This window comes from Anguilla anguilla, chromosome 13, assembly GCF_013347855.1.
Source record: "Anguilla anguilla isolate fAngAng1 chromosome 13, fAngAng1.pri, whole genome shotgun sequence".
NCBI lineage: Eukaryota > Metazoa > Chordata > Actinopteri > Anguilliformes > Anguillidae > Anguilla > Anguilla anguilla.
In genome coordinates this window covers 20,120,001-20,131,479 of record NC_049213.1, presented here as the reverse complement: position 1 = coordinate 20,131,479, position 11,479 = coordinate 20,120,001, and the positions used below count along the sequence as shown (strand labels likewise).

The following is an 11,479-nucleotide window of genomic DNA, read 5'->3' as shown; positions in this document are numbered from 1 at the left end:
TCTGAAAGGCCTCCCCTCATTGTGTTGTGGCTCAGCCTGATGAACCGGCAGAAAGGTATGATGTGAAGGTTCTAGTTTAATGCCATTCCATATCTGCAGAACCAGACCATGCTCACACCCTCTCTCCCATAGCAGAAAACGTGTTGCAGCTCTGAAAAAGGTCTCACTGCCTGTTATGCCCGGCTCGGTTAGGCCATAACAAAGAAGGGGAGGTCCACACGGTAGCAACAGTTTTCTTAACAAAAGTTTATTAAACTAAATGAAAGATCAAGAAATGGAGTGTGGAATCGGTAATCAGGATGCGTATGCATGGGTGGATGCAATGAAAACAGTATAGTGTGTGTAGGTGTTGAAGGGTGCAACAACCAAAGAAAAACCAAACAAAATGGAGGTACTCAGGCACCAGCTGGTCAGAGAATCGGGAGAGAGCCTAGTCAGCTACAAGCAGGCCTTTTATGCCTTCTCCCCCATAGGTACAGCTAATCAAGGGCGGAGCCAGTCGCTCAAACTGGCTCCTACGGCACAGGACCTTAAAGAGACAGAACAGGGAGTTACAAACCGGAAGTTCTAGACAAACGGGGAGGGCAGACGGCCAGGGCCGTCACACTGCCCAACGAAACTCTTACTGCTGGCCCTCGGAAAACAACATGCTAATTCGCACAGGTAACAGAATATGGGAATATTCACAGCTAGTGTTAGGACTATGTGGCGCAGACACAAAGATGTGCCGTTTTTGAAAACAGAAGGTTCTTAAACCTGCTGGTTCCAGACATGCCTGGAGTAATAATGATTTCCCAGCTGACAGGCTGCCCAGTGTTTATATACCACATTGTAAAAATAAAGATAATCTATGTGACAGCTGCTCAGAGATGTGCTGCTGTGATGCATATTGCATTGAAGAAGGTATTTCTATTCTGCACTCGTACATCCTACAGCTCAGAAAGTCACTCTGTGTAAGGGCATGTGCCACATAAATAAACACTGATAAATTAGAACGAGGAGGAGTCTGGAGGCAGTGAAGCATGCGGGGTACTCACACACACACACACACACACACACACACAAAGGTGCACATACACACACACACACAGGAAAGAGTGAGAAAGGGGGAGAAGGCAAAAGAAAGAGAGAGACATGATTTTGCTGCTCTCCTCTTCCCAAGGAGTACCACATGACCCTCTAACTTCCCTGGCCCAACCCTACTCAAAATCTCTCAGTTACTCCGATTGTATTACTGTGAAATGTCTGTGTTACTGTAAAGTGGCTGAGTTACAGTTAGATTAATGAATTTTGGTGAAATTATTCACAGTGAGTCAGGCTCTAATGTTCAACGTTAAGTACAGGTTTACAATCTCTTTTTTAAGGAACTTACTTTTATTGGTTTTCAATAAAAAGGAGTCAGCACACTGTGCATGCTCCCTGTGCAATATATTTATTAACACCAAAAAGGAAGCGACATTTTGAGACTAGTCTGATGAAGAGCCACTAGGCCCAACATCTTGCTTGTTTTTCAGTGTTAATAAATGTATGGCAGCATGCACAGTGTCCCGATTCTTCCTTGTTATTCAGTCTACCGTGCTTTTCAGCACCTGTCTGCATTTTTGAATATTCGTGTATTTTCAGAGTTTATTGTATTTCACACATTACATGACAAAATAACAGGAACATCCTCCACCTCACAGGACCCCCCCCCCTCCCCCCCAACAACAGGGGGCTTCCATCATCCCACCTCATAGCACCCAGTCTACCTCTCACCGTGCAAACTACCTCCATTTCTGGATATTTTTCTGTTTGAAGGAGGTACCGTGGCAAGGAACAATATGGCTCATTATTTCTTTGCTCCATGGTGTGTGAGTGGGTGGAATTCTGCACATGCTGCTATGTGGAATAGATGGGCAAAACAACAGTCCTGATTAGCCTCTACTGCAAGATGCACCTTTCCACATATTAGCCCATAACCTATATCTGCCTATATTTATATGCATCACAGGCAATTATTTTCAAACACAATGGTGTCCTTCAAAATGTAGGCTAGGTGCATTCAACATGGTTCACCATCTCAAGGCTCATTGGTGCCTCACGCATAGCTTCTGTGGTGGTGCATATCATGTCTGTCAGTGAAGCCTACCCAAAGTAACAGCAGCATATTGTCCATAATATTTCACTGAGGTGGGAGGGGGGATTTAGAAACTACCCAACAGAAGTGCTGATCGAATGATGTAGCTTAGAAGAGAAGGAAGAAACTGCCACAAACCACAGTTTATATAGTTTAAGTTGAATATAAACAATTTGTTGCTCACAGCAAGTTTGATTTCTCTGATGTATTCATTTTCAGTGTCTGCAACAAGGGCAGTTGGACAAAGGCAGATCATATAACTAGCATTACTGTAAAATAGCAGATTCTGCTTAGGGATGAAAAAGCACTGATTTATAAATTAAGTTTTCCATTTGCCATTATTGTACTTGAGTCATTCCATGGGAAATGGGAACAGGCTGTAATATTTATTGAGAGAAAATAAGATAAGAATCTCAATCTTTATGTAAGATTACAAGGGCAACTAAATTAAGTTATTTGTTCCTTAAAAACAAGTCATCAATGTAAAATAATTGTTATACATGCATACCAGTGATACATACATCTTCAGCAGAAGAAAATCACGTGAGCTTATTTTTTTCATGGAAATATGTACACAGCTATTTGTGGAAATGGACATCACCCTTGCAACTCCATTTTAAAATGAATAATTTTAACAGTATAAAAGTTTTATACTGTTAAAATGTCTGCTTGAATATAATATAGTTTTTTGGCCACCAGAATTTACTGTTCTGGTTCAGTGTTCCAGAAGAAAAACCACATTGTTTCAAACTACTGCCATGTTTTTTTTTTTTTTTTTTCTTGGGGGGCAAATAAATTGATTTTAACCATGAAGGAATTCCATGAGGATGATGACCTGCTGCACATATCAACATTATATCACTGAGCTTCGTTTGTGAATGTGTCATGAGTGTACAATTGTGTCCACATATGAGTTCTCATTCTTAAAATATTTTTGTTGATCTAATTTTCATAAGAACCATATTCATATTTGGGACAAAACTCATATTGAGTTCTTCGCATGCTGAACAGTTATTTACAGTTACTCAGATTATATCCTTACATACAATCACATGAACGTGTTACCCCCACAAACTGGAAGCCATTTTGTAACATCTTTAGACGCCTGTATCCATTAAACTGTGCATAATACCACGTCTTAGATTCTGTTTTATTCATTTTAATAAACAAAAACTGGCAGAAGAAAGTATGAGGATAAAGAGAACAACTTTCCATTCAATGCTCGGACCGTTAATGAAGATGATTTATTCCCATAAAATAAAATGCTTATCTTTACTAAACTGTGTTTAGTAAATCTGATTGTGAAAATGATCTAACATGAATAAAGTTCAGCGCAACCCTGAAAGACAAAAGAGATAATATGCCAGTGGATATTATGTGTTCAAACAATGTGTTCAGCCTCAGTAATGTCAGGTTCACAAGCTACCACAAAAACTGGGTGGTCTTTTTCAATAGTTCCCAAACCACAAATTATAAATTGAATTTATCTTTCTGCCCCATGGATATTTTCTATTGAGGGCATGTAATTTATGAAAAACTGGCCAATTTTATGGTAATTTTTCATAGAATAATTTTTAAGGGTAACATTCTGTTTACTGCAGCAATAACACATTCAGGGTGAGAGCTATTTTAACATACATATACATAATGGAAACACTTGCGAGCCATTGTGGAGGGTATTGATGATTCTCAAAGAACATGAGGGCTAACATTGGCATACCTGAGAGAGAGCAGAGAGGAAGTGGTCCTGAAAATAGGCCAGCTACCACCATGCAGGAGAATCAAGTGTGAAGAAATTGAGATATAAGAGATATGTATTTATATGTATTTTGATTTGAGATACAAGGTGAAGGACCATCTGCAAAACATTTAAATAAGGATTTTTTTGTTGTTGTCTTGTATTCTTCTTATATAGCAATCTCAATAAGGAAATAGATACTTAGTTCAGAATTAATGTAGGGCTAAACAGATTATATAAATAAACATACTTACACTCACTCTCTTTCTCACACACACACATACAGATGGGTGACAAATTAAAGGAAAAACCTGAATAAGTGAGTGGAAAAAAATATCGAATGCAGATGCTTCCATGCAGGTGTACTGCATGATACAATTAAGCATTTAACATCCTATCATTCTCTGTGACATGTATAAAAATGATGAGCAGGCCCAGTTGACCTTGATTTTGGATCAAGATGGCAAGAGGAAAAGATCTAGGTGACTTTGAAAGAGAGTTCATTATTGGGGCATGGGTGCCTGGAGCTTCAGTCACGAAGACTGCTCAGCTGACATCTGCATTTAAATGGGAAAGACATTAGTAAATAAGGTCAGAAATTGTGGTCAAAAGTGCACATTTGATTACCATGATGCTTGTGCATTAGTGCAATTTGCAAGGAAAAACGGAAGAGCAACTGAGAATGTCAATGCAGGACATGACCAGAGTATGTCAGCTAGAACAGTCTGTTGACAACACCATAGACAGGGATATTATAGTAGGGTTGCAGTGCATAAACCCCGCATTACAAATGCACATTTGAGAGTTCAGTGGTGCAAAAACCATATGCACTGGTCTACAGAAATATGGGAAAAAAGTGAAAAAAGGTCAGATGAGTCATCATTCAACATATTCTTGACAATTAGGGTGAATTAATGTGTGGTGCACACCAAGAGAAGGGTACAGGCCTGAATGCTTGACCCCTACAGTGAGGGGGTTAGGTATCTCTATCATGCCCCCCCACCACTCAGTTTTATATTTTCAAACCAATGTCACCTTAAATTAAGTATTAGCATTTAGTATTATTTATTTCAGTCTAAATTTCCCAGTGAAGATGCAGTGGCATGATGACAAGTCTGACTGAGCCTCCGGTGAAGCAATGCCCCCTGCAGACCGACCCAAACAGGCACCAGATGCCAGCAATTTAAATGCAACAAATTTCAAACCTGACCACTGTGAAATCCAGACATCTCTGGGCAAAACTGAGGAAAAGTATGTTTCTGAGTCTGGGAGCAGGTTGTGTTAAACTAGCCACTGGTGTATAGTCCTTGCAATATGAAAAAGGTTTATTAATTATATATTCTATATATATATTTTTGGTATATCTGGCTCTAATAATAACATAAAAACATTAACCATGACATCTAGTGTTTCATTTGAGTATTACACATGAACTGTCATTAAAAACAATCAGTGTTCATGCCAAGAACGAAAGTGCACATAACAAAAGGGGCAAGCAGCCTGAACCTGAAATATTCCAAATGACCCTCTCTGTTGACTATACGTTTAGATTTGTTGTCAATAAAGGGACGTGACCTTTACTCATATTTCTTGTCTGCACCTTGTTACTCAGACTGTGCATGATGGCTCATTATTTTATCATTAAAAATGAATTTAAAGAGAAACAATGCATCATCCTTGAGTTCTTTCTTTTAACATAGAAATGAAAATGTATATCCTTGGTTTGAATCCTGGCTGGAGCCTTTTTGTGTGGAGTTTGCAGGTTCTCCCCGTGTCCACATAGGTTTCCTCCAACAGTCCAAAGACATGCAGGTTAGACTATTTGGAGACTCTAAAGCGCCCCCTGGTATGAGTGTGTGAGTGAATGGTGTGTGTGCTCTGCGATGGACTGGTGAACTGTCCAGGGTGTATTCCTGTCTCACTGTATATGTATGTACCTGTTTCGTAATATTTGAGGGTTGCGTGATGTATGGTGGGGTCATTACATGGTACAGGATACCACTGTGTTTTTTGGTGTGGTTTACAATGACTGTGGTAAAGGATGACTTTATAGTGTAGTATCCTTCTAATGTAGTGCAGAACATCCCTGTGGTGCATGGTGGGGTTTCTGTTCTGGCACATGATAGATCTGCAGTATGTGGTGTGGGGAATGATACAACAAATAATGGCTGTGGGTATGTTGTGGTGCATGATGGCCATGTAGTATATTTTCTGGTTGAGGTGTATATGCCTTGTACGAAGGCATTGCATAACAAACATTGATTTACACTCACGGTGTGTATGTATACCCACCGTGAGGGGGGTCTCAGTGTGCACCCCCTCCATGTGTGATAGTCCAGTAAAAATAATTACCTTGAACACATAGGCAGCTATAATTAAAACTGTTCTATGGGAAACAAGCATAGAAAGCGATCACCAAACTATCAACAAAGTAAGACTTCCTCTTTGATTAACATTGACTGAGAAGGGCTGAATAAAATAAATAAATAAATAAATAAATAAATAAATATTATCAACGACGTACTTAAAAACTGTTCAGACCGCTAATCTCATCTATTACATAGTTGAAATGATAAAGACACACCTTGTTGTTTTTAAATTTTATTCTTCAGCAAATACATAGATAAAAAACATAAATATCGAACAGTAGGCATTATTTTAAAAAAGCATATGTACTTATATTATTTTTGTGCAGCTTCAGTGAAACTGATCAAATAGCTTTTTTTGTGGCGAGCGGAGATGAGTGGAAAACTACCTTTAAAATAAATTTAAAATTAGTTAATGCCACGACATAAAATGGACAAAATTGTCGGCTACAGAACTGGTGGGTGGGCAATATTACGAAGGGATGAGGGGGCGTAATATGGGAAACTGCATTGTTTTCACACATACGAGCGGCGCAAGATAAATACACGAATGCCGAATACTTATTGACTTGACGTCATTCGTTTTATGTCCATATTTACAAGGTATAATACCGTTTGATATCAACTTCTTCTCATGTCAGAATGTTAAATTTGCACAATAATGTTTTTCTACGTTTAAAACGTTGTATGAATTGAATTTCGCTGTGCCGCAAATTAATTATATCCTCACGTGACATTTTTTTCGGCTACCAACTGTTGGTGGCAATTCAAGTTTATTAGGTTTCGAATCACCACTTAATCTCTGAGGTACTAGTGCCTTTTTCCACCAGAGGGAGACATACTCTCAGTTAAAAAAAAAAAAAAACACGACCAACGGTTTAAGTTCAGAATAACTTTATCTGTATTCAGATAGCTATAAGCTATACCTTTTAAACAAATTTGATTATTTTTTAATTTGTGAGGAAAAAACATTTTACCATACCAAGTGTGCACGGGACTAAGTCAAAGTGTCTTGAGCAGCGTTTATGTGGCATATTCTTGCTGTATATTCAGGATTGTCTACACTCCAACATTTTTTTGAAAGCCTTCCTAAAGCTGTCGTCGAGGAAGGCGTATAGAAAAGGGTTTAGACAAGAGTTGGCGTAACTTAGACTGGTGATGAAATAGGAGATTCCGATGACAAGCGGCGTCGAGGTCAGGTCCGTGGTGAGGGCGACGATGGTGCTAAGGTGGAACGGCGTCCAGCAGAACAGGCAGACCGCGAGAACAATGAACACCATGACAGTCACTTTCTTTTTAGCTTTATCCAGAACCTTGGCGTTGGAATTCAGTCGCATGTTCCTCAGCTTGTACAGCATCACGGTGTAGAGGATGCAGGTGGTTGAGACGGGGAAGGCGAAGCCTAGGAGCAGGGTGTAAATCCGGCTAGCTTTGAACCAGAAACCCTCCGGGTTGGGAAAACTCAAGACGCAACTTTTTCTCTCGACGTCGTCGGGGCTAACGTAAATTCCTGCGAAGACGGTGAAAGGCATGACTATTAGAATGACCAGCAGCCACACGCAGATGCTTACGGTTTTGGCTGCTCTGTAAGTGCGGTGGGGCATCCTCTTCGAACGGACGGTCGCAAGCACCACCAGATATCGGTCGACACTCATCACCGTGAGAAAGTATATGCTGGAGAATATATTGTAGTGATCTATGGAAAGTATTATCTTGCATAACGTCTCACCGAAGGGCCAGTAATGCAAAAGATGTTCAGCAATGTTGATAGGCAGCACTAAAGTGAACAAGTCATCTGCGATAGCCAAGTTCAGGATGAACATATTAGTCACCGTCTTCATTTTGGGCGCTTTGAGTATAACATAAATGACAGCCGTATTTCCTGTCAATCCCACGGCACATATGACAGAGTAGATGATCGGCAGAATGATGTAGAAGTCTCGATAGAAGTACTGCGGCGGGGAGACGCAGTTTGAATCGGTCCAGTTCTTGGAACCGAAGGCATACAACTCCTTAGAGCGGTTGCACGGAGAGTTCGTGCTCTCTGGGTTGGAAATATTTTCCATGGTGGTGTTTCACTGCAGATTTTGGATACAAAAAATAAATAAATAATAATGTACCGTTTCATTTAAGGCAATTTCACCATTTTATCATATAAGGGTATCTTAGAAAATTCAGAACTGCACAAAACCCACGAGATTAACATATTTAACCATGAAACGAAATAATCAGTATTTATGAAGGAAGACAAAACCGTTCCATACCTTTAGAACGGTCAAACTTGTCTAATAATACAATTTTATGTTTCGTTTTGTAGACAGACTAAACAAAATCCTGTTATACCTTGCTGAATGATAGATTAGTTCTAATAAGTTATACTATATATACAATGACAGTACAGTACGTCGGTATGTAGACGTGTAAAATAGAATATTATACACACAAATTAGACTTCTCGTCTGCAATATAGATAATGTATGCAATTGTCCAATTTACTAATAAATTAACACATAAAGTAGTGTATAACCATTATTCATATTAGCATTTCTGCACGTAAACGATGATAAATTGAATTAACTGTTTGAAAAACTTACCGGAGTGTTCAACGTCGCAACTCTCTCCTCTGTCGCGCGACTGCTGTTTACAATACCAGCATGAGCTGCCTATTTGCCAAGTGCACCGTTTAAGCAGACAGCTTGTATGTGTTACGTCACCCTTGCCGCGAGTTGCTGTCAATATTGAATTGTTTCATGAGTGTGAGTGTGAATAACGAAAATGGTAGATGGCTTAATAACAGATTCATGTAATAAGAGTGCACGTAAGTAACCAGAAATATCCCAATGCTTTTTTCCACTGACCAGTTAAACTGACCATTCAGGTTTTGACTTGCTGACATTTTTCCACAGTGCACACCGCTCAGAAATACAGACTGGTGACAAATTAAAGGAAAAACCAAGATAAAGTGTCTTAGTAACGCTTTGGGCCACGAGCCACCAGAACAGCTTCAATGCACCTTGGGATAGATTCTGCATATCTCTGGAACTCTACGGGAGGGATGGAATGCCATTCTTCCTAATATACTCCCTAATTTGGTGTTTTGATGATGGTGGTGGAGAGTGCAGTCTAACATGTTGGTCCAAAATCTCCCTCTCTAGGTGTTCAATTGGATTGAGATCTGGTGACTGCGAAGGTCATAAGATATGATTCACACCGTTTTCGTACTCACCAAACCATTCAGTGACCCCCTCGTGCCCTGTGGATAGGGGCATTGTCATCCTGGAAAAGACCTCTCCCATCATGATAGAAATGTTATAAATATAAATTAAATAAAGGCGATCATTCAGAATATCTTTGTATTGATTTGCAATGACCCTTCCCTCCAAGGGGACAAGTGGACTCAAACCATGTCAAATGCCCCCCACAGCATAACAGAGCCACCGGACCCCCTCACTGTAGGGGTCAAGCATTCAGGCCTGTACCGTTCTCTTGGTGTACACCACACATGCACTCGCCCACTTGTCAAGAATGTGGTGAATGATGACTCATCTTACCATATCACTCTTTCTCTGTAGACCAGTACCTATGGTTTTTGCACCACTGTACTCTCAAACGTGCATTTGTCTTTGTAATGAGAGGTTTATGCACTGCAACCCTACAATAATATCACTCCGACTCTGTAGTCGTTGACGGACTCTTCTTGCTGACAGTCTGATTGCGTCCTACATTGACATTCTCAGTCATCAGAGTAAGAATTCATTAGCATGAGCATCATGGTCATCAAATGTGCATCACAATTTCTGACCCAAATAGATCTGAATGCACATGTCACTTTAGTCACTGTCCCTATTGAAACACTAGCCAGTTGAGCTGTCTTTGTGACTGAAGCTCCTGGCACCTGTGCCCCAATAATGAACCCTCTTTCAAAGTCACTTAGATCTTTTCCTCTTGCCATCTTCATCCAAAATCAAGGTCGACTGGGCCTGCTCAGCAGTTTTATGCATGCCACAGAGCATGATAGGATGTTAATTGCTTAATTGCATCATGCAGTACACCTGTATGGAAGCATCTGCATTTGTTATGTTTCTCCACTCATTTATTCTGCTTATGTCACCCTTCTGTATGTACCCAAGGAAGCAGTCAACTATCATTTAAATGTAGTAACTTTTACACAGTTACTCAGAAAGCGCCCTGTTATAGGACAGATATAATTTTACATTTGGTACATTGCCCATTCAGGGAGGTTAATTAAGCTTTTACTGAAGAAGTTCTGGGTTGACTCCATGTTCTAGGGTGTGAAAACAGTGCCCAAAGCTGAGATGTGAAATAGTAACCTCCTGACATACGGAAGTTGCTGACATTTTAGACCAACCTGTCACAGAACCCTCTCAAATCAAGAATTAAGTACAAATATACTGCATATTGAAACATCCTTTGTATATTGTGCTCTGGAGAATAACCTAAAATTTGGATTGTTACTGGTCACTATGAGCTGCTTCGCTAATCAAGTTGGTTTGCTAGAGTTAGTTTACGACAGTTAGCAGTTATTTTGCTGGAGTTAGAGCACAAAACAGTTATCTCGACAGTCGCAAATGGAAACACAAATGTCTATATAAGCAAAACAGCCTCTTTTATTCATTCATTTGCCTTGTCAATTAAACAATTTCTGTTCTAGTTATTGCAATAAAAATTATACTTCTAATGCAAAGGAACCAATGTTTAATCTCAGATCCAGAGTTCCTCACCACTTGATTCATCTTGATTAATTTCATTGTTCACTGGCTGTAAAAACTATTTAAAGATAGATGACAATGACTTCTAGCTACTGTGTGACAGTGTGAAAGTCAGAGGTGTTGGAGTGGAAACAGAGATGATCTGTGCCCCGGGATAGGCTCTGCAGAGGCACAGCAGCGGAGGGGATCATCCCTTCCTGTACACACCAAGCTCTCTTTTGGCTCTCATTAAAACAACAGGCTAATAATAAAAAGTGATGTTTGTGAACAGGAGGAAAAGCAGATGAATTTCTCCTTTCTCTCCTCTTCACTGCCCTCTGGCAACCCGCAGTATAAAAAGTACTGTAATTTCTGCAGGGTGAGACCAAAATGTATAAAAATACCCTTTAATAAAAGTGGAAGTTGTGCACTGTTTCCGGTCATGCCAATGAAGCACCTCCATATTTCAAATTGAAGTTGAGAGGAGGGCGAATGAAGCAAATTTATTTGAGAGAGAGAGAGAGAGAGAGAGAGACTGGTGTTCTGGGGT

At 39.9% G+C, this 11,479-nt stretch overlaps 1 protein-coding gene across 1 annotated transcript; it reads right to left on the bottom strand.

Annotated features, from left to right (window-relative positions):
* Positions 1–6,442: 6,442 nt before the first annotated feature.
* LOC118210816 (neuropeptides B/W receptor type 2-like) lies at positions 6,443–8,895 on the bottom strand. Its single transcript, XM_035387263.1, has 2 exons — positions 8,815–8,895; positions 6,443–8,298 (listed from the first exon to the last, which is right to left on the bottom strand). Exon 2 carries the CDS (start codon positions 8,284–8,286, stop codon positions 7,270–7,272), a length of 1,017 nt encoding a protein of 338 aa, XP_035243154.1. The 5' UTR covers positions 8,287–8,298; positions 8,815–8,895; the 3' UTR covers positions 6,443–7,269.
* Between the last annotated feature and the right edge of the window lie 2,584 nt (positions 8,896–11,479).

Excerpts from the sequence above, each read along its gene's own strand:
- LOC118210816 (XM_035387263.1), bottom strand. The coding sequence starts at position 8,286 with ATGGAAAATATTTCCAACCCAGAGAGCACGAACTCTCCGTGCAACCGC.